General features: G+C 48.2%; 1 protein-coding gene across 4 annotated transcripts in view; it reads left to right on the forward strand.

Moving 5' to 3' along the window:
- TJP2 (tight junction protein 2) overlaps positions 1-22,464 on the forward strand; it is a 142,071-nt gene that overhangs the window by 84,577 nt on the left and 35,030 nt on the right. For all 4 annotated transcript variants that reach the window (XM_062208387.1, XM_062208386.1, XM_062208385.1 and 1 more), the window contains 4 exons: positions 12,877-12,930; positions 15,684-15,808; positions 17,859-17,961; positions 20,364-20,979. In XM_062208387.1, the coding sequence (XP_062064371.1) occupies positions 12,886-12,930; positions 15,684-15,808; positions 17,859-17,961; positions 20,364-20,979 (889 nt within the window). In that variant the 5' untranslated portion in view covers positions 12,877-12,885. The remainder of the gene's footprint in view (positions 1-12,876; positions 12,931-15,683; positions 15,809-17,858; positions 17,962-20,363; positions 20,980-22,464) is intronic.

Genomic DNA, 22,464 nt, shown 5'->3' on the forward strand with positions numbered 1-22,464 from the left:
GGTGTGTGTGTGCACATGTGTGTCGTAAAGCTTCCAAGCCTTGGATTAAGGGTTCCAACACATCTGTCTCTGCTGAGGATGTAAGAGCCCGAGTGTGTTGTGGAACAGTCCACTCCCCAGTGACAACTGAGGTCGGCAGCGTCCTGGACACACCTTGCAAGGTTATCCCTCAGGCTCTGAATGGACTTCTGTGTAGAGTGCCCACCTGCCCCACCTCAGTCATCCTTCGTCCTTGAACCCCGCAGCACTCTAGTGGGAGAGAGCGCCTCCCTCTGCCCCAGGCCTCCTGCCGCCTTGTTGTAACTGTTGCCTGTGCTGTCAGTTTCTTGGGCCCTTGCTGTTGCTCCGTCACTCACCCTGCCACAGCCCTGCAGGGCCATGTTGCTCCCATGAACACCCTAAGCTTGTTTCCCGCCTGAGGGTCTGGGCACTTGCCGTTGCCTCTCCCGGGAGAGCTATTTAGATTTTCTTGGGATTCATTTTTTCTAACCTCACATCCCATGGTTGTTATTGGCATCTGAGATTGTGGGTTTACTTGTTCAGTGTGCTTCCTCTGTCACAGCCCTCCCTGAGAGTCCCTGCCACCTGCAACACTGTCCACGTGTCACAGGTCCTGTGTGCTTCCTGCTATATATATATATTTTTTAAGTTTCTATGAAAGGCAGAGTGACAGGGAGGAAGGAGGAATGGGGTGAGGGGTGCAGAGAGAGATCTCCCATCGGCTGGTTCACTCTCCAAATGCCTGCAACAGCTGGAGCTGGGCTAGGCCAAAGCCAGGAGCTAGAGCTTTCTCCATGCCTCCCACACAGGTACAGGGACCCAAGCACTTAGGCCATGTTCTGCTGCTTACTCAGGTGGATTATCAGGGAGCTGGGTCTGCAGTAGAGCAGCCAGGACTTGAACCGGCGCCCATGTGGAATGCCAGTGCAGCAGACAGTGCCTTAACCTGCTCTGCCACAGCGCTGGCCCGAGGCCTACTCTTACTGCTGTCACAGTGGGTGTCTTTGTACCCTCAGTTTAAGGGGCTCTGTCCATTCAAACCATAGGAAGTAGGGGATTGTGTGCAGGTGCTCCTCAGCTTGTGATAGAGTCGCATCCCAGTCAACCCAGTGAAAGTCTAACCTGCATTTAGTGCCCCTCACCTCTGAACCACTTAGCTCAGCCCCCAGCACCCTGTGGAGCCTTGGTGGTTTCTTCTGCTGGCCATGGGGCTCCCACCTGCTGCTACCATAGGGCATTGTACTGCATGCCGGTAGCCTGGGAAGAGACCTGGCTCTGGGTGTGCCTTCTCTCGTCACTTGGACACCATTGTGAAATTTACAAATCATCAGGGCAGGGACTGTGGGTAGTTAGGAGTGGTTAAAGTAGTGTATTTTATGTTATGTGTGTGTGTGTGTGTGTGTTTAAAGATTTTATTCATTTTTAGAAAGATATATTATTTATTTGAAAGGCGGTGTTGATGGCTAGCCATGATGGCCAGGGCTAGGCCAATCCAAAGCCAGGAGCCAGGGGCTTCTTCTGGGTCTCCTACCTGGGTTCAGGGGCCTAAGTGCTTGGTTCATCTTGTGTTGCTTTCCCAGGCACATTAATAGGGAGCTGGATCAGGAGTGGAGCAGCCAGAGCTTGAACCTGTGTTCCAGTATGGGATGCATCATAGATGGCACCACAATGCTGACCCCTGTCTTATGTGTTTGAGTACCATTTGAGAAACAAAATTAGTGTTGCCAGAAACTGACATCTCCCAATATCACTGTGGACGAATCTAGAACTCAAATGCTGGGACATGTCTGGCTTCTGGGTAGTAGGCATGAAGTGCAAGAAATGGGTCAGTTTCCTGAGGCCTGGCAGATAAAGGAGTGTACTGGCCCCCAGCTGCCTCGTAATCCATGCTGCTTTGCCGCTGGGCCCAGTGAGCCAGCTCCTTGGGCTGAGCCTGCCTGGGCACACGGATCCTGCAGATGCCTGCACAGCCTGTGTCAGGGCACCCGCTCAGCTACTAGGGGTCCTGCCCTCTCAAGTTAAGATTTGGAGCATGATACGGTGTTCCTTTTCCGTGCCGTTAGAACGCTTAGTGAAGAACTGTACCGAGAATTTGTTCTCATAGAATTCCGGGGAAGGGCAGGAGCAGCATGAGCTCTGCTTAGAGGTTGCCTCATTTCTTGCTGACCCGGGGCCTCTGAGGTGCACATGGTTCCAGGACACTTTGACGAGGAAGCAGCCGAGGCTCCAGGGCCCCACAGTTGAATGGCAGAGCAAGGGCTGCACCTGGAGTCTCAGGACTTTAGTTCTGTTTCAGTCAGTTGCTTCCTGTGTGGTCTTGACCTTGTGCTCCACCTTTATATCCACTGCCCTCTCAACCCCCAGTGGCTCACACCCTTCTTCTGCCACCTGCTTGGTGTGGTGCATGGTATGTCCCTGCCCTGTGGGAGCAAGAATGACCAAGAGCTCCCCAGGACCTTGTATCTGAAATCAGAGCCCCAGCTGCCAGACTCCTGCCATCCCTGCAGGCATTTCTATATGTCCAGAATCTTTCAATTTGCATTTCTGTCCCTCCCCAAGGCAGAGAGACAAACAGAGGCAGCTTGTTTGTTGTTCTTTTATCTGCGAAGTTTACAGAAAGGTTAGAAAGAGGAGAGAACTTTGCTGAGCAAGCACTCTGTCCCGGACTGCTGCCCACTCTTATCTTCCCCTGGTTATCTCCAGGAATGGAGAACATTTTCTCTTGGTGCCTCGTACTTCTATGTATCGTTACCAGTTCTTTTCCAGCTGGCTTGTGCTTTGTGTAAGAGACGATCTGTGTCAGTTCTTCTCTGAATATTCAGAGAATATTAATATTGTTTTAAAGGTCTCATCCATAGTTATTCCTCAGTGTCTGTTGGGTATCCCCTGCCCCTGCCCCCTTGGAACCACAGCCTGTGCACGCTCAAGCCCCTTGGATAGGCTGGCATGGTCTATGTGTATCATCTACACACGTCCTCTTGGATGCTTTGAGCCACGTCTAGGTTGTCGTAACACAGAGCAGTGGCAGTGCGCGGTGCGTCGTTGTTGCACTGTCTTGTTGAGGGAAGTGCTGAGAAAGAAGTCAGTGCACGTTCTGTACAGGCACGGTTTTGGGGAACGCTCTCCCTCCGTGCTCGGCTGCACCTGCCGTCGCAGAGGCCCTGGGTACAGAGGGCACACGGAGTGCCGACTCTGCTTAATCTTCTCTGCTGATACACGGCCGTCTCCTATGCCTAGGAGAAGTATCTCCTGGCACACGCTGGTTCCTCTGGTTCCTTGGCGTGGGAGAGGGGCCGCCTTCTTTTCTGACCTCACAAGTGGGGCTTTACAACGCGCTCAGCAGCCCTGCCGTCTGGATGCGGCACTGTGTGAGATGACAACAGGATTTGCCGCGAATGTGGGGCACTATTGTATCCGCCTTATGTAACCACGTGGAGGCATGGCCATGGATGAGCAGCCTGCGAGGTAGGCGGCGGCCAGGCTGCTGGCCTCCGGCTCCCAGGAGGCCATGAAGGCTGCTCGGGTGCTACAGAGGATGTGGATCCAGGCTGTGAAGAGCTGTGGGAGACTGAAAGGCCATGTGAGTTGCGGGGCACACTCCCCCTCTCTCCTGGGGGAGAGGAGCGCTCTCACAGTGGCTCCTTTATGCTCGGGCTGACTTGGGCTCTGCAGACCGTGGGGTGTGGGCAGCGGTGGGTTGCCGACAGCCATTCTCTGGGCTTGTGCTGCAGAGCTGCTGTTTTCTGACATTGGGAATCTGCTGGCGTGGTTTTCGCTTCCTACGTGTGGCTTAATATACGATTGTTTGCATTTGAGGGTTTCTCATTTGGGGTAAAACAGTGTTGTCTTCCTGAAAGTGGCCTGTTTAGGAGACGTTGAGGATATTTGTATCTGCGTTGTGACTCCTCTTTCTGTAAAACACATTTCTGAGTTCTTATGTGAAATACATGTGATGTTTGAAAATCCAGTTGGCCAAGGTTTTCCAAAGGAAAGAAGTTTTAATGAAAAGTAGAGGATGTTTTCTTTAATAGGAAACAAATCAAATAACTACTTGCCCAAGTCCCTCTCTCTCCTTTTATTCACACAAATACCTGATCACACAGACTTTATTTGTGGTAGAAAAGTGAGCCTTCCAGGAGATCCAGGAGGGCTTGTTCTGTCTGCGTGGGGATGGAGAAGTAGGAACGATAAGGAGAAGTGATGGGAGCGTGCAGAGGACCCTCCTGGTGGGCAGCATGTTGACCCTCAGGTGGAAAAGAGGACTCGGAGCCTTCAGCACCTGTGCCCTCTGCACTCTCCCACCCACCCCCAGCATCTCCGTGCCTGCGCACCACACTTGCCTTTCTTTGTCTCCCCAAGCTGGTGCCACCCCCACTTTGCCATCTCTGTTCTTCCCTGTCACTTTGTGAAATCGGAATTGCAAAATCAGTATTAGATGACCATTTGGTATTGGGTACCTGTCCAGGAACCAGGGACTGCTGGATGCTCCTCTCACTCACTTTGCTATTCTTGTAACTTATGGAATCTTTGATGCCTGTAAAAGAGTTCAGTATGTGAGTGACGCAGTGTCGATTAAATACCATGAGCTCACCCCACATCTCATGGACCTCACCGAGACAGAACACATGACCCTACGTGTCGCTCCCTGCCTCGCCCTCTGCAGCCTGCCCTGGCCACTTCGTCCTGAATTTTGTGCCTTTCATCCCCTACTTTCATGGTGTAGTTTTACTACACACATTAAAAAAAAAAGCACATAACACAAAATCTACCATCTTAACCCCTTTAAAGTTTTTATTTGAGTAGTGTTAAATATGTTCACATTGTTGTAAAATTTGGTTGCCTCTTCAACTCTGTAAAAATGATACCGCATGAAGCAATCCCTTGGCATGTTTTTCACTCCACATTTTATTAGAGATATGTCCTGTGCCCTGTTGTGCTTCTGAGTGTATGTGGCTGTGGTTGGTTTGTTTTCATGGCAGTGCAACTTTGTATTTTTCTTGCAGTTTGTTCTGCCCTTGGTAGATATTTGGTTTCCCAATTGTGGCCTTTGAGAACATGGCGGTGGTGCCTGCTGTACCCAGGTATCCTATATGCACATGTCTCCACGTTTCCTCCAGCTGCTGGATGCATGGCCCTCCCTGGAAGGCTTCCCACATCCTCAGCAGCTACCCGCTGGCATTCATGCACAGTCCATGTGTCAGCAGCAGGTCTGAGGCTCCCACAGCCCAGCACCGTGGGTGGGGCCAGAGCCTGGTGGCCCAGTTGGAGCAGCCTCAGCTCAGGTCTCAGCTAAGCTGATGCACGCTGCCTCCTGCCCACGGGTGTATGCAGAGCTCACACTCTGAGGAATACGGGTGATGGTGTGGGGTGCCCTGTGCTTCCGAAAAGGTAATGGAGAAACTTGGCAGGGCAGACACGCCGGTTTGTTTTTTGGGCACTGTGGCTAGCTGGAGAATTCTACAAGGGCTCTGGCTGTTGTGTTCTGTTGTGTATCCAGAGTGCCACAGATTGCATGCCTGGCACATATGGGATGCTCAGTTAATAGTTTTGAATGAATGGTGGTGAGATTGTTGCAAAAATGCACAGCTCTGTGTGCTAAATATACATGCTAAGGATACATTTTTAATGTTCAAAGTGCTGATAAAATTGCTTTTTACCTGGGGCCAGCGCCGTGACTCACTTGGTTAATCCTCTGCCTGTGGCGCCGGCATCCCATGTGGGCACCGGGTTCTAGTCCCTGTTGCTCCTCTTCCAGTCCAGCTCTCTGTTGTGGCCCGGGAAGGCAGTGGAGGATGGCCCAAGTGCTTGGGCCCTGCACCCCCATGGGAGACAAGGAGGAAGCACCTGGCTCCTGGCTTCAGATTGGCACAGCATTCCGACTGTAGCAGCCATTTGGGGAGAGAACCAACAGAAGGAAGACCCTTCTCTCTCTCTGTCTATCTCTATCTGTCAAATAAATAAATAAAAAATAATAAAAAAATTGCTTTTTATCCCAATCCCTCCACCTTTAAGATTTTAGATTTTCTAATTAGTTTAACAGAGTAGTTTTCCTTGTAATATCCTGGTTAATGTCTTAACCTGTTAACTGTGGGTGAGAAGAGAGGCTTCTTGGATTCTAATCAGTATCCTATCTGGTATCTGAGGTTTTAGATAACTAGGCAAGTTAATGGCCAGATCTGACCGTTTAAAATTTTGATTCAGCTCTATTGGTGGTGAATATGGTAAGATGTTGATCCAGTCTATGACAAATCAACTTTGTTATTTTTTTTTAAAGTAGGTTTATTTATTTGAAAGGCAGAAAGAGAGAGGATATGAATCTTCCATCTCCTGATGTGCTCTACAAATACCTGGAACAGCTGGGCCTGGGCCAGGCCAAAGCCAGAAGCCTGGAACACCTTTGGGTCTCCGATGTGGGTGGCAGTAACCCAAGTCCTTGAGCCAACACCTGCTACTTCCCAGGGTGCTCATTAGCAGGAAACTGGGATCAGAAACAGGAAGGATTTGATCCGAGGGATTCTGACTTGGAATGCAGTATCCCAAGCAGCAGCTTAACCTGCTGCACCACAACGCCTGCTCTTGACAAATCTAGTTTAAATTGCCCTGTAAGTCATACAGTAGTGCTTAAAGAGAGTGTTTACTCATTAAGGAAGAACCTGAATTTCAAAAGCCAGATTCATTCTACCTGGAAACTTTTAAATAAAATTTTGTAGCAACCCTTTATTTTTTTGGGGGGGATGTCAAATGATCCATTTTAAATCTAAAAATTTAAAAAGATAGTTTGTACTTTTATTTTATTTATTTTTTTGACAGGCAGAGTGGATAGTGAGAGACAGAGAGACAGAGACAGAGACAGAGAGAAAGGTCTTTTTGCCGTTGGTTCACCCTCCAATGGCCGCTGCAGCCGGCGCATCTCGCTGATCCAAAGCCAGGAGCCAGGTGCTTCTCCTGGTCTCCCATGCGGGTGCAGGGCCCAAGCACTTGGGCCATCCTCCACTGCCTTCCCGGGCCATAGCAGAGAGCTGGCCTGGAAGAGGGGCACCCGGGATAGAATCCGGCACCCCAGCCGGGACTAGAACCCGGTGTGCCGGCGCCACAAGGCGGAGGATTAGCCTGTTAAGCCACGGCGCCGTCCTTGTACTTTTATTTTTAAAATAAAAATGTGTTCTAAAAGTAATGTCCTTGGGACTGTGGTGCAGAGGTTAAAACTCTTACCTTCAATGCCATCATCCCATATGGGTGCCAGTTCATGTCCCGGCTGTTCTACTGATCCAGCTCCCTGCTAATGTGCCTAGGAAAGCATCAGAGGATGACCCAAGTCCTTGGGCCTCTGCACCCTGGTGGGAAACCCAGAGGAAGCTCCTGGCTCTGGATCAGCTCAGCTCCGGCCATTTCAGCTATTTGGGGAGTGAATCAGCAGAAGGAAGATCTCTCTCTCTCTCTCTCTCTGCCTCTCCCTCTCCCTCCCCTTCCCCCTCTGTGCCTCTACCTCTCTCTGTAACTCTTTTAAATAAATAAAATAAATCTTTTAAAAAAATAGTAATGTCCTCATACAAAAATATTCTCAGTAATATTACAACTCCTTAGGAAATTTAATACATTTAGGTGTCTTGCCAGTCTTTTCCATATGTGTTTATGTAATTATGAATTTGTGAAAATAAGAACAAACAATGAAGTTTTGTTTCTTGATTTTTCTCCCTTGTATCATACTTTTTAAGTACAGATCTCTATATATGTATAGTTATCTCCCTAGTGAATATTACATTGGTTTTCTGTTTAAAAACTTAAAAGTGGGGCCAGTGCCTTGGCTCACTTGGTTAATCCTCTGCCTGCAGCGCCAGTATCCCATATGGGCGCCGGGTTCTAGTCCCAGTTGCTCCTCTTCTAGTCCAGCTCTGCTGTGGCCCGGGAAGGCAGTGGAGGATGGCCCAAGTGCTTGGGCCCCTGCACCCACTTGGGAGACCAGGAGGAAGCACCTAGCTCCTGGCTTCGGATTGGCGCAGCTCCAGCCATAGCAGCCATTTTGGGGGGTGAACCAACAGAAGGAAGACCTTTCTCTCTCATTGTCTATAACTCTACCTGTCAATTAAAAAAAAACAAAAAACAAAACTTAAAAGTGGTTCTAAATTACTCAACTTTTTGTCATACAATAAAATATCTGCTAAGCTATGTATGAAGAAAGGAGGTTTATTTGGCCCACAGTTTTTGGGGTTCACAGCACACAGGTTGGGCCATGGGTGTGAGGCTGCTGGTGAGGGCAGGGGCTAGTGGGGGAGCATCTGCAGCCCAGCCTCCCTTTCCTATCCTGCCCTCCCATGAGAAGCACCTTTCAAAGCCACGCCCTGTTCCTCAGGCCTTCGCACCAGGCCTACCTCCTAACTGGATTAACTTTCCACCCTCTTAATACCATTAGTTGGTGACTTTGGCACTTAACTGCAGAAGTTTTGGAGCTATATCCTATTAAAACTATAGCAGGTTGTGGGTAAACATTTATTTCTGTATATGCGTGTGTGCACATATTTCTGCAGAATAAATTCCTCGGTTGATGAAAAAAGTATGCAGATTTAAAATTGGATACCTGTTGATAATTTACCTCTTGGTAGGTTTGTACCAATTTATGTTCTCATACTTCTACCAATGGGACAGACCTGAAAGTTCAAAACTATGTCTGTCTTTAATTGAAAGCACAGTCATTAAAGTGGGAAACCTTTTTAATAAGAGATTAGTGGAAGCTAAACCATTTTTAAAAAAAGATGTATTTATTTATTTATTTGAGAGGCAGAATTATATATAGAGAGATCTTCCACCTGCTGGCTCACTTCCCAAATGGCCATAATGGCCAGAGTTGGGCAGCTCTGAAACCAGGACTTCTTCCAGGTCTCCAATGCAGGTGCAGGGGCTCAAGCTTGTGGGCCATCTTCCACTGGTTTCTCAGACCATCAGCAGGGAGCTGGATCTAAAATGGAGCAACTGGGGCTCGAACTAGCACCCATATGGGATACTGATGCTGCAGGTGGAGGCTTAACCTACTACGCCACAGTGCCAACCCTAAGCATTTGTTTAAAAAAGAGGTATATATATATATATATATATATATATATTTGAAAGGTATCAACAAAGAGAGAAGGAGAGACAGAGAAATTGATCTGTCTTCCACAGAGTCACTTCCTACATGATTTAAAGAGCCAGAGCTGGACCAGGCTGAAGCCTGGAGCCAGGAATTTTTTTTTTTTTTTTTAAAGATTTATTAAGTTTTTGAAAGGCAGAGTTAGAGAGAGATCTTCCATCCTCTGGTTCCCTCCACAAACAGTCTCAACAGCCAGGGCTGGATCAGGCTGAAGCCAGGAGCCTGGAGCTTCATCCAGGACTCCCATGTAATACTTGGGCCATCTTCCATTGCTTCCCCAGATGCTCCACTTTTGACCCAGCGTCCTTGCTGATGGCCTAGGAAAAGCAATGGAATGGGCCTCTGCACCCACGTGGGAAACCTAGATGAAGCTTCTTGGCCTTGGCTGGTTCATCCCTGGCCAGTGCAGCCACCTGGGGATTAAACCAACAGATCAAAGATCTCTGTCTTTCCTCTCTTTCTGTAATTCTGAGTTTCAAATAAATTAATAAATCTTGAAAAAATAATGTAGCACTGCCAAAAAGTTTTCTTTAGATTATTTTTTCATTTTTAATTGACTTTATATGCAGAAGACCAATCTATATAGATTATTTTAATTTATATATAAATGCAGCAAAGCTATTTATGTAATTTGATTGTGTTCTTGTATTTTATGTATTCTATGTATTTCAAAAGAGATCGGCCGGCGCTGCGGCTCACTAGGCTAATGCTTCGCCTGCGGCGCTGGCACCCCAGGTTCTAGTCCCGGTTGGGGCGCCGGATTCTGTCCTGGTTGCTCCTCTTCCAGGCCAGCTCTCTGCTGTGGCCCCGGGAAGGCAGTGGAGGATGGCCCAAGTGCTTGGGCCCTGCACCCGCTTGGGAGACCAAGAGGAGGCACCTGGCTCCTGGCTTTGGATCAGCGCAGTGCGCCGGCTGTAGTGGCCATTTTGGGGGTAAACCATTGGAAGGAAGAGAGAGAGAGAGATCTGTATTTTATTTACAACCCAGTCTGACAGTCCTTTTCTTTCTTTTTTCTTTTTTTTTTTGTTTAAAGAAAAAAAATTGATCTATTTATTTATTTGAAAGGCATTAAGCAGAGAGGGGGAGACAGAGAGAGAGAGAGAAGATCCTCCATTCACTGATTCACTCCCCAGATGGCCACAACAGCCAGAACTTGGCCAGGTCAAAGCCAGGAGCCGGGAGTTTCATCAAGGTCTCCCGTGTAGGTGCTGGGGCCCAAGGGCTTGGGCCATCCTCTGCTGCTTTCCCAGGCCATTAGCAGGGAGCTGGATTTGAAACAGGGGATCTGGATTAGAAGTGGAGTGGCTGGGACTCGAACCAGCGCTCATATGAGATGCTGATGTGTGGCTTAACCCATTGTGCCACAACACTGGCCCCCAAAATTCTTTTTTTTTTTTTTTTGCTGGTCTATGATAATAGCATGTTCTGGGTTTTGTTATTTTAAATGTTTTCTGCTCTCAAAAACAGGCCTTGTTTTAAATGTACTATTGTAATATCTTGAGGTTCCTTTATCACTGTTGAGAAGGCAAGCTATCATTCTAATTGTTGTTCTTTTATTTATTTCATTTTATTTGAAATGCAGAGAGACAAAAAGACAGAAATCTTCTATCTGCTAATCCACTCCCCAGGTGCCTGCCCTAGCTAGGCTGGTGCTTGGTACTCCCTCCATGTCTCCTTTGTGGGTGTTGGGACCTAAGTGCTTGAGCTCAGGCTGCATGTTAGAGGGAAGCTGGAAAGAGGAGTGCAGCTGGCACCTGAATCCCATGCTCTGATAGGGGCACCGGTGTCCCACATGGTATCCTAACCGCTGTGCCAAACACTTACCCTGCTGGTGGTGGTTTTATGTGTAGTTCTGTCCAGCTGCTCTCAAGACCTCTGCATCTTTTTCTGCAGGGAGATTACCATGTATTTAAATGTTCTTTTAAAAAATTTAGCTTGCTTGTGATGTCTTGGGTTTCCTAATCCTACAAGAGCCAATACATTTTCAGGGGTTGCTTCTCTCCTGTGTTCTCCTGTTGTCTCCTCTGGGAGCCTTTCTCTTTGCTTCTCATTCCTATTTCCCACTTTTTAAATGCTTTGTTCCATATTGTATAATTTCTTTATACCTGTTCGCTGATTAATTTGTTGTTCTTAATTGTGTATAACATTTTAATCAATTGTTTATGTAACAATTTTTTCGTTTCTAAAAATTTTATTTTTTTTAGATTTGCATGATCATTTTTGGTGATCTTACATTATTTTCATTATACTTTTAATTACCCATTTTAATTTTTGAAGAGTTATATATGATACTTAATAGGTGTGTATGCATGGGTGTATGTGTGTATATGTATATCTGTACACACATGTATACATATAGACTGTTTTCATCTATGATGTTTCCAGTATTTTTGATCTTAGATTCTTTGTTTCTTTTTAACTCTCACTCATGATAACTTTGTGTGTGTGCATGCTGCTTTGATGCTAACCTGGGATGTTCTTTGAAGCCTGTGTTTAGGTTCTGTGTGTTCTTTGGATAGGATTTCCATTTGCCTCTATGTAGGTGATGAACACACGGGACCACCTTGAGTGTGAGTGTTTGGGGAAGTGTGGTCACATCAGACGCGAATCTCAGCACTAAACCTGTGTGTGTGTGCAGGTTTGTTGTTAGCAGTTCTTCGGAGGGATGGTTGTAGAGCCATGGATGAGACAGGCAAGTGTCCTGCCATCTCCTTCTATGTGGCAGTACATTTTCCCGCTCAGTAATCACCCAGATCCAAATTCCACCCAGTTTGGATCTCTTTTTCCCAGGATCATGCTTTATGCCGGGCTTTGAGCTTTCTTAGTGTATGTAGCCCTGAAAGGCAGCTTGACTTGAATGGATTATTAGAATTTTTATCACAACAGCACTGTTTGTTGGTTTTTTTGTCAACATCTACTGTGGAATATTGTTGAAGACAGAAGCCCAGTTTTTGAGCCATTTTCATCCTTCACATCCAGCCATACAAATAGAGGAAAAGCCAAAAATACCACAGATTGTCCAACTGAGCGCACTGTGATGAGGCCAAGGAGGTCCTCGGACACAGATGTGCAGAAACTTCCCTGGGATACTGCCTTTTACAAGGAGAGGTGGAGAGGGCTTCAAAAAATGAGAAAGCAGTTTTTCAAATTAGATTTTTAGAACTTTATGAGGGAATGAGAGAGAAATCTGCTATCTGCTTGTTTACTCTCCAGATGCCTGCAGCAGCCAAGGCTGGGCTAGGCCAAAGTTAGCACCCAGAACTCAATCCAGGTCTCTCAGATGGGTAGCAGGAGCCAAGTCCAATAGCCTTCCTTGGTATGCACTAGTAGAAAGTTAGAATTGGAAGTGGAGCTGAGGTCCAAATCCAGGCATCTCATAGGGGATGCTGGCCTCCCAGCTGGTGTCATCACTGGCTGTGCCAAACACCTGCTCGTGAAACACAGGTGTTTGTAAAGGGATTTTTGTGATGATAGTGTTTTTGGAATGCTGATAACAAAGGGCTCGACACCTAGCATGTCATTCCCTCTCTTGTGTGGATGTCTCTAAATTTTCTAGGGGCATTGTTGAGACCACCGTTACCTTGAAGGGGGAGCGCATTTGAAAGTAGATAGCATAACTTTTAGAACAGATATCATCTCTTTATGACATACGGAAAGTGTGAACTGGACTTTGTATTGAGATATGTTGAATTATGGCTTCATTTCTGGCATTTGTGGTTTTAATCAGATTGGTTTTGTTTATTTTAAAACAGGCCCCAGGCATGGAAGAGCTGATATGGGAACAGTACACTGTGACCCTACAGAAGGTGAGTTCTGTATGGGATTCATGGGTTGTATGGGCACATTCTGGGTTTTATGGATCACAGATCTTACCATTTTTGCCCACATGCAGTTTTGGTTTATTCCCCCTTCAGTTAGGTAACACATTATTGGTGTAGGTAGTAGCTGTCAGTCACTACTAGATTGACAAAGATTTTCATGCTATATTGTGTGTGTGTGTGTGTGTGTGTGATTTATTTATTTATTTGAAAGGCAGAGTTATAGAGAGGCAGAGGCAGAGAGAGTCTTCTTTGTGCTGGTTCACTCCCCAAATGGCCGCAGTGGCCAGAGATGGGCCATTTGGAAGCCAGGAGCCAGGAGCTTCTTCCAGTTCTCCCACATGGGTGCAGGGGCCCAAGGACTTGGGCTGTCTTCCACTGCTTTCTCAGATACATTAGCAGAGAGCTGAATTGGAGGTGGAATAGCCGGAACTCAAACAGGTGCCCAAATGTGATACTGGTGCTGCAGGTGGTGACTTACCCATTACACCACAGCACCAGCTCTTCTATTATATATTTTTAATGAAGTCTGTACACTATAGAAATTGCTCTCAGTGAGTTTATTTATTTGTTTATTTATTTGAAAGTCAGAGTTACACAGAGACAAGGAGAGGCAGAGAGTGAGAGCGAGAGAGAGGTCTTCAATCCGCTGGTTCACTCCCCAATTGGCTGCAATGGCCGGAGCTGCACTGATCTGAAGCCAGGAGCCAGGAGCTTCCTCTGGGTTTCCCACGTGGGTGCAGGGGCCCAAGCACCTGGGCCATCTTCCACTGCTTTCCCAGGCCACTGCAGAGAGCTGGATCAGAAGTGGAGCAGCTGGGTCTCAAACCGGCGCCCCTATGGGAGGCTGGCGCTGCAGGCTGTGGCTTAACCTGCTGCACCACAGCACCAGCCCCTCTCAGTGAGTTTTTAAAAAATATTTACTTATTGATTTACTTGAAAGTTAGAAGGAGACAGACACAGGGAAATCTCCCATCTACTAACTGACTCCCCCAATACTTGCATGGCCAGGCTGGATCAAGGCAGAGCCAGGAGCCAGGAGCTCAATCCAGGTCTCCGATGTAGGTGGCAGGAATCCAGCTGCTTGAGCCATTGCTTCTGCCACCCAGCATGCCCATCAGCAGGAAGCCGGCCGGATTCAGGAGCAGAGCTGAGACTCGAGCCCAGGCACTGTGATATGGGATGGAGGTGGCCCAAGTGGCATCTTAGCTGCTAAAACATGCATTTGCACCCCTCAGTAAGTTTTAAGTACAAATTTAACTGGAAAATATTGGCAAAGGAACCAGGAAAACAGTTCTATTTCTTGTCCTGTTCCTGGTTATATGAAGAGGGGTTGAGGCAGTCAAGTTAAAAATGCCTTTGAATGTCTTTGCCTCCATGGGGTTGAGAGTAGAAGTAATAGCCCATGTAAATCTGTTGTGCTTAACAAGTGCACTCAGAAGTATTACCCATGTAGCTTCCATCCACGGAGCCCAGTCTGTATTCAGTGTGCAGCAAATCCATCTTACACATTCATGGTTCTGAATTCTTACTCCGTCACTGTTTGCATGTCAGCATTGTTCGGATTTTCCTGGGATCTACAGGGATTCCTCTCTCCCTTCCTAGAGGGACTGCCAGTTTCCTTTGTGGGGAGTTTTCCTTTGACCTTCAGAATCTTGCCCTGTTTTCCGTGAAAATTTGGCTCCTGAATGAACTGTTTATTGAGTTATCCAGGTGGGAAGAAATGTCACAGTGTCCGTGCCCACGGGCCCACACTCCCAGATCACTGCTCACTGTTTCTTCCGTTGAGGGCTTTGCTTGTTTAGGTATCATAATTCAGCTCCTCTCCTCTTTCTGGCTCTTCTCGATGCCCTTGAGTTCTGAATCCCAAAATGGCAATGGTGAGAGACTTTCTAGGCTTGATAGAGATGATGGAGCTGCCTCTGTCCTGAACCAGGTGCCAGGTGATGGTGCTGCCAGATTGAAAGCCATGGTATTAATAAACAGCAGTGCAGCCTGTTGTGAGTTTATCTTCGTTTATCATCAGTCAGAATAGTGGGGCCTTTTCCTTGGCAGGAAAGATTCTCTGAGTAGATTTTATACAGCCTACCTGATTTAGGATTGCACAGTCACATACACCCATGTTGTCTGGATGAAATCAGGCTTAGCTCTTTTAAACACTGAAGGGAATTAGGGTTATGTAATATCTGGGTTTGCTGTTGTGCATCGCTCACGTATTCCTGGATGCAGTCGATCTGTATTTCCCTCCTGGATCCATGTAGGAGCAGGTTAAAGCTCTGCTGGTGCATAAGATCTCAGAACTTTGTGTTCAGATTTTAATCTTAAAAATCCATTTACTTCCTTTTCACCCTGTATTAAAACGAAACCACCAGCTCATCTGACTTGAGGTTAAAGATATACTTTTAAAATGCAGTTTTAGCCCAGATGTGGTTTTTCCTGACACTGTTCATGCTGCAGTGAGCTTGGTGCCCACAGGTGCCCTGGGGCTGCCAGGAGCACATCCTGGTTTGGACAGAAGCTGTCCCTGCCCTTGCTGGGAGCTGTAGTGATAGCTCCAGTCTGCACTATCAGCTGTTTTCCCCTTGTAAAACCTCTTTGGCTCCTCATTTGTTTCTCTAAGCCCTTGTGTTCCTGAGCTGTCTCTAGTTATTGATTGCCCCTTTATTTTATTGAACACATGTAATAAATCCTGAAAGGCCCTCACGGAAGGATGTTAACTTTTTCTTCTAACTCCAACACAGGATTCCAAAAGAGGATTTGGAATTGCAGTGTCTGGAGGCCGAGACAACCCCCACTTTGAGAATGGAGAGACCTCCATCGTCATCTCCGACGTGCTCCCGGGCGGGCCTGCTGACGGGCTGCTGCAGTGAGTGTCCTCCCCGCCAGCCCTGTGTGTTGGCCTTTTGGTTTGTGAGAACTTGGTTGAGTTTTACAAAGATATCAGACTTTTATACAACATTTGAAAAGGCATCAAGAAAACATTGAGACTATAATGCATGGTGTTTGCACAACCCCCAAACCTTTGGTACATCCAAACTTTGGAAACAGGAAGCGGTTGCTTCCCTAGGAAAATGGTCATGAGTGTTGCTGCCAGAGTTTGGAGCCTTTGCTGGTCTGCAGTTTGAAATGGGCTATGCTCTTTGTTTTCCCCAGTACTTACCCAACTCTTTTTTTTTCCCCCCTGAAGTGATAAGGCTTTATTGGGGACAGGGCATCCATCAGAATGGAAGGGACAGAGTTCCCAGTCACTCGGAGTTGGGGAGACTGAGGTTACATGGTTAAATGGAGAAAATATACCTGGGCAGGCCAGGCAGGTGGCTCAGCAGTGAGAGAGAGCTGAGCATGCAGTTTATTTGGACTCCTAGGTTTTCAAGGGAGTCTTTACCCACCTCCCCCTCTCTTCCAGGACAAAGGATGGGGAGTCCTAGCGGAAGGATTTGTTGGATGAAAATTAGCAAATTCCTCCCAGATTTGCTTACCCAGCTCTTCATATTTGTTTTGATTTATAGTCTTTGATGAGGAGACTGCTACTAATAATTTCTATAATTATTATAATGATCTTATTTGTATTTTTAAAAAACATTGTTTGTTTTGATTTGATTGAGAGGTCTTCCTTCCACTGTCTCACTCCCCCATGGCCTAGAACAGCTGGGGCTGTGCCAAACCAGAGCCAGGAACTCTTTTCAGGCCTCCCACATGGGTGCAGGAACCCGAGTAGCCTTCTGGGTGCATTAGCAGGGAGCTGCATCAGGAGCCGAGCCGGGACTCGATCCCAGACACTCCGATACAGAATTCTGGGTCCCATTCTCTTTGCCAAATGCTCACCTCTGATGATCTTACTTATAAGAGGGATGCAGGAATTGGAAAAGCTTACTACAGAAAACATGGGTCTCCAGCTGCCAGCCATCTGGCCTGGAGTGATCTTGCTGTTCTGTTCCCTCAGACTAACTTCTCAGGGCAGAATCTGCAGCTGTTTGGCTGCTTTAGCACATGGCTCAGAAGCTTCTGTTCTGTTGCCGTTCAGTGCCCATCTAGTCCTCTCACAGGCAGTAGTCTTCCATACGGAGCCAGTAAAATTTTTAAATCATTTTTTGTTGATATATCTAATGATGGTGTCATGTTTTCTTTTCTTTTTTTAAGATTTATTTTATTTATTTGAAAGTCAAAGTTACACAGAGAGAGGAGAGGCAGAGAGAAGTCTTCCATCTGCTTGCTCAGTCCCCAGTTGGCCGCAACGACTGGAGCTATGCTGATCCGAAGCCAGGAGCCAGGAGCTTCTTCCCTGTCTCCCACGTGGGTGCAGGGGCCCAAGGACTTGGGCCATCTTCTACTGCTTTCCCGGGCCAGAGCAGAGAGCTGGATCGGAAGTGGAGCAGCCAGGACTCAAACCGGTGCCCATAAGGGGTACCGGCACTCCAGGCGGTGGCTTTACCCGCTATGCCACAGCACTGGCCCCCTAAAATCATTTTTAGGATGAGCTGAAGTAACAGAATTCTGTGATCTCAACATGTCTTAACCTCCTATAAAGCACAAACGGATGTGTATCTACTTTGGAATGTTTGTGACTTTCTAAAATACCCCACATACCATAGTAACAGGGACTGATGGAGAAATTTCTCTTCATGTGCAGAGCTGGCACCACTGGGTGCTTGCTAGAGTGACCCTGTGGTTGGGAGAGGGCTGGCCCCTCTCTCTCCAGGTGGTTTCCGTTGGGCACTCTCAGCGCTGAGCTGTGTGACCCCTGCTGCTTCCTGGGAAGAGCTTAGACAGAGGTGACGAAGCCTCGGGAGCCGTGAGACACTGAGCCCTTTCATAAGCATCTCAGATCCGTGTGCTGCTTCTGGTTTTTTCTCGCTAATGATTTCCCACGTGTAGATGGGAGTTTTTCACAGCCTGTGTGCTTCTCTTGTTTGCAGAGAAAATGACAGGGTGGTCATGGTTAACGGCACCCCCATGGAAGATGTGCTGCACTCATTCGCCGTCCAGCAGCTGAGAAAAAGCGGAAAGATCGCTGCCATCGTAAGTTTGCCTTCAGCTCGCTGCCATAGCTTTTTGTTTCTGTGCCCAGAAGACAATGCCCACTTGCTCTTAAGCATTTGACAGAATTCCACCAGCCAGGGGCTGCACCTTGGTGGCCCCTCAGTGCTTTGGGAGAGTGACATTATGGATGCTGTGAAGTATGTCAGTTAACTGCCTGCCTCTCCTCTCTGTTCTGACACCAGTGACTCTCTTGCCTGAGCTTGCCTAGGGAACCAGGTTAGAGAGTTAGCCCCCTAAGAATGAGTTGGATCAAGCACACTATGCACCCATGGTAATCTAGAAGAAAATGTTCTGCTCAAAAACTTTTTTTTGTTTGTTTCTTTTTTAAAGATTTATTTGAAAGAGTTACACAGAGAGAGAAAGAGAGAGAGAGAGAGAGAGAGAGAGAAAGGTCTTCCATCCACTGGTTCACTCCCCAGTTGTCTGCAATGGTCGGAGCTGCACTGATCCAAAGCCAGAAACCAGGAGCCAGGAGCTTCTTCCCGGTCTCCCACATGGGTGCAGGGGCCCAAGGATTTGGGCCATCTTCCACTGCTTTCCCGGGCTACAGCAGAGAGCTGGATTGGAAGAGGAGCAGCTGGGTCTCGAACCAGCACCCATATGGGATGCCGGCACTGCAGGCGGTGGCTTAACCCGCCACACCACAAAAACTCATTTGTAAAGGCCCACGTGAGAGCTGTTACAGCTTCACAGACTGAGTGTCTTAGCAGACCGTGGCAGTCTATAGCATTCATTGATTTTATACACTAAATCATTCACTCATTCATAAAGCACTAGCTGGGGTTTGATGATGAGCATGATACCACCAGACCAACCCTGGAACCAGGCTGTGCTGCAAGGCGTGCTCACTGTGGGGACAGGTGAGGAACATGCAAAGCAAGAATTGTGATACAAGTATGTTTAAGGGCAGCGCTGGGGACAGACCAGGTATCTGGTATATTTTTCTTTTTCTTTTTTTTTTTTTTTAAGATTTATTTGTTTATTTGAAAGAGTTACACAGAGAGAGGAGAGGCAGAGAGAGAGAGGTCTTTTATCCAATGTTTTACTCCCCAGATGGCCACAATGGCTGGAGCTGCGCCGATACGAAGCCAGGAGCTTCTTCCGGGTCTCCCACGTGGGTGCAGGGGCCAAAGGACTTGGGCCATCTTCTTATTGCTTTCCCAGGCTGGATTGGATGTAGAGCAGCCAGGTCTCGAACCAGCGCCCATATGGGATGCCAGCGCTTCAGGCCAGAGCATTAATCCTCTGAACCACAGTGCTGGCCCCTCTGGTATATTTTTCAGCATTTTATTATGCACATTTTTAAGAAGAAAGAAGAGCTCAAAGATCCTTTAAAAAGTCGACATTCTGCAATCTTCTCTCTCCATATATGCACACACGTAATTGCCCATTCCTGTCTCTGGTGAGCTTTTTCAAAGGCAGTGGGAGACATCATGACAGTTTAGGCCTTCGTACTTGAGCAAGCATCTCCTAAGAATATGGTCATATCTATGATAGTGTTCCATGTTACAAAGTTAATAAGTCCTTACAGAGCATCATCTGCTACCCAGTCCATATCTCAAGATTCCTTTGCTAGCCAGTTTTTCTTCCCTGTCCAGGATCCAAGTTCACTGGTGGAGTTTGCTTGTTAAGTCTTCAGTCCCTTTGAATCCAAGGTCCCTCTTTCCCTTGCCCGTCTGCACCTCTCTCTGAGCGCTGACTTTTAGAAGAGACTAGGCATCATGTAGGGTGTCTCCTTTCCTGGAGTTTCGTTTCATTTTTATACCTCGGGGACTGAAGAGTTTTCGTGCCGGAGTAGAAGCAGATTTTGGAGGCACACATCGAGAATCCCTTAGTGAAATGCTTGGTACCGGAAGTGTTTTGATTTTGGATTTTTTTTTCCAGTGTTTGTAATGTTTGCCTACACATAATGAGATATCTTGTGGAGGGGGAGCAAGTCTTGAAAATTCTCTTGTGTTCTCACTTTGTATGTACACCTTACACACAAGGCCTGAAGGTAATTTTGTATGGTATTGTTAGTGCACTTAAAGGTCGGTGTGCTTGACCTATCCCATGAGGGCCAGTGTAGAACTGTCCTCTGTGGCATCTTGTTGGTCCTCAAAAAGGCAGTGATTTGGAAGTATTCTGGGTATCAAACGTTTGGTTAGGGATGCTCGGCCTGTGATGCTCTCATTATCTTAATTCAGGGTACCGTCTCACAGCTTCGCAGTCATCGCCTCACTTAGTTCTCACCTGTGCCCGTGTGCAGGTAAGGGGCCTGCGGCTTAGTGAGTACCTAGGGCGGAAGTTCACTGGAACTGAACTAGAACAGAGCTCTTGAGCCCTGCATTCTCAGTGCTTGATGGTGACTGGCCTGCGTCCCTCTTTTGTTTTGACAACAGGTGGTCAAGAGACCCCGGAAGGTGCAGGTGCCCCTGCCGCAGGGCAGCCCTGTCCTGGAACGGGATGACCCGGCTTTTGAGGTGATGGACGACTTGGATGGCCGAAGTTTCCGCAGCGGGTACAGTGAGAGGAGCAGGCGTAGCAGCCATGAGGGGCTCAGCCGCAGCTGGGAGGACAGCCCAGAGCGGGGGCGGCTGCATGAGCGTGCCCGGAGCCGAGAACAGGACCGCAGCCGGGACCAGAGCCGGGGCCGCAGCTTGGAGCGGGGCCTGGACCACGACTATGGGGGCGCCCGAGACCGGAGTCGTGGCCGGAGCCTGGAGCGGGGCCTAGACCACGACTTTGGGCGCCCGCGGGACAGCAGCCGCGGCCGGAGCATTGACCGCGACTACGAGCGCTCCTATCGCCAAGGCTACAACGACCCGGACTATGAGCAGGCCTCCAGCCCGTCAGGGGGCTACCGCCACAGAGCCCAGGCCGACGCCCGGTATGAGGGGCGCCGCAGCCGCAGCCGTGAGCACCTGCATTCCCGCAGCCCCAGCCCAGAGCCACGGGGCCGGCCGGAGCCGGATAGGCCCATTGGAGTCCTTCTGATGAAAAGCAAAGCAAATGAAGGTGGGCCCCCTGGATGTGGGGACCAGGGTCACTCTCCTCCTAGAAATTGCCAGTGCATCAAGTAACATCTGACAGGGGCACAGCACTGACCTAAGCCCCCAGCACCTGTTGGCTGGGTTCATCCTCACACCCACAGGGGAAGGATGTTACTGGTTGATCTGCATTTTAGGCACTAGGAGAATGAGGCACAGGAAGGCTCAATGACCCGTGCAGAGTTGTGTTGTCGATGGCAGAGCCAGCAGTACTGGGCTTTGAAATGACCAGGCCAGCAGTTCTCAAAGCAGTGTGGGCTGTCACCTGAACACTTGTTAAAAATGCAGATCCCCAGGCCCCAGTCCAGCCCCGTATTGTCAGGAAGAAGCCATGGGTTGGGCGTTGTAGTCTGAGAGCACAAGCTCTCCTGGGAGGCCTGGTGCACCTGAGTTGGACACACCATGGGAGGGACCATGCCCCAGCTCACGCCAGTGGAGCCTCTGTTCTGTGCCCAGTGCGTGCTGTCTTACTGATCCGCACAGGGCCCCCATGTCGTGGAGGCTTCATTCCCTGTTTTGCAGGGACCACCACGACACACTGAGGTTTGGCTTTGTCTTAAAATTTCTTTTTTTTTTTTTTTTGACAGGCAGAGTTAGACAGTGAGAGAGAGAGAGACAGAGAGAAAGGTCTTCCTTCCGTTGGTTCACCTCCCAAATGGCCGCTATGGCTGGCGTGCTGCACCAATCCGAAGCCAGGAGCCAGGTGCTTCCTCCTGGTCTCCCATGCAGGTACAGGGGCCCAACGACTTGGGCCATCCTCCATTGCCTTCCCGGGCCACAGCAGAGAGCTGGACTGGAAGAGGAGCAACCGGGACAGAATCTGGTGCCCCAACCGGGACTAGAACCCGGGGTGCTGGCGCCGCAGGCAGAGGATTAGCCTAGTGAGCTATGGCGCCAGCCTGTCTTAAAATTTCTTAGCATTGCATAGTCAACTTTATTTTTACTTGAAAGGCAGACTTAAAAACATTTTTGTTTATTTATTTTCATTTTATTTGAAACAGACACAGAGAGGTCTTCCATCCACTGGTTTACTTCTCAAATGCTTGCAATACCCAGTGCTGGGCCACATCAAAGCTAGGAGCCTGGAACTCCACCGAGGGCTCCCATGTGGGTGGCAATGAACCATCACCTGCTGCCTCACAGTGTGCACATGAGCCGGAAGCTGGGTTGAAGCAGAGGAGCTGTGACTCAAACCAGGCACTGAAGCTGGCACCCAAGCAGCAGCTTAACTGCTGTGCCGCTTGTCCTCCCTGAACTGACCCCAAACCACAGGACAGGCTCCCCAAGATTTTTTCCCAGGCGCTGCTTTTCGAACTTCTCTTCTTTTTCTCTGCTTCTCACTTTACCCCCTTCTCCTCTTGGAAGGAAGCACATCTTGTAGATAATCATGGATGAACCTACTTACTGCGTGCAGTTTACTCTGCAAGATCCTGTTAGGTTACATTTAAAAAGT

The sequence above is a fragment of the Lepus europaeus genome, chromosome 12 (assembly GCF_033115175.1).
Source record: "Lepus europaeus isolate LE1 chromosome 12, mLepTim1.pri, whole genome shotgun sequence".
In the NCBI taxonomy this organism is placed as follows: Eukaryota; Metazoa; Chordata; class Mammalia; order Lagomorpha; family Leporidae; genus Lepus; species Lepus europaeus.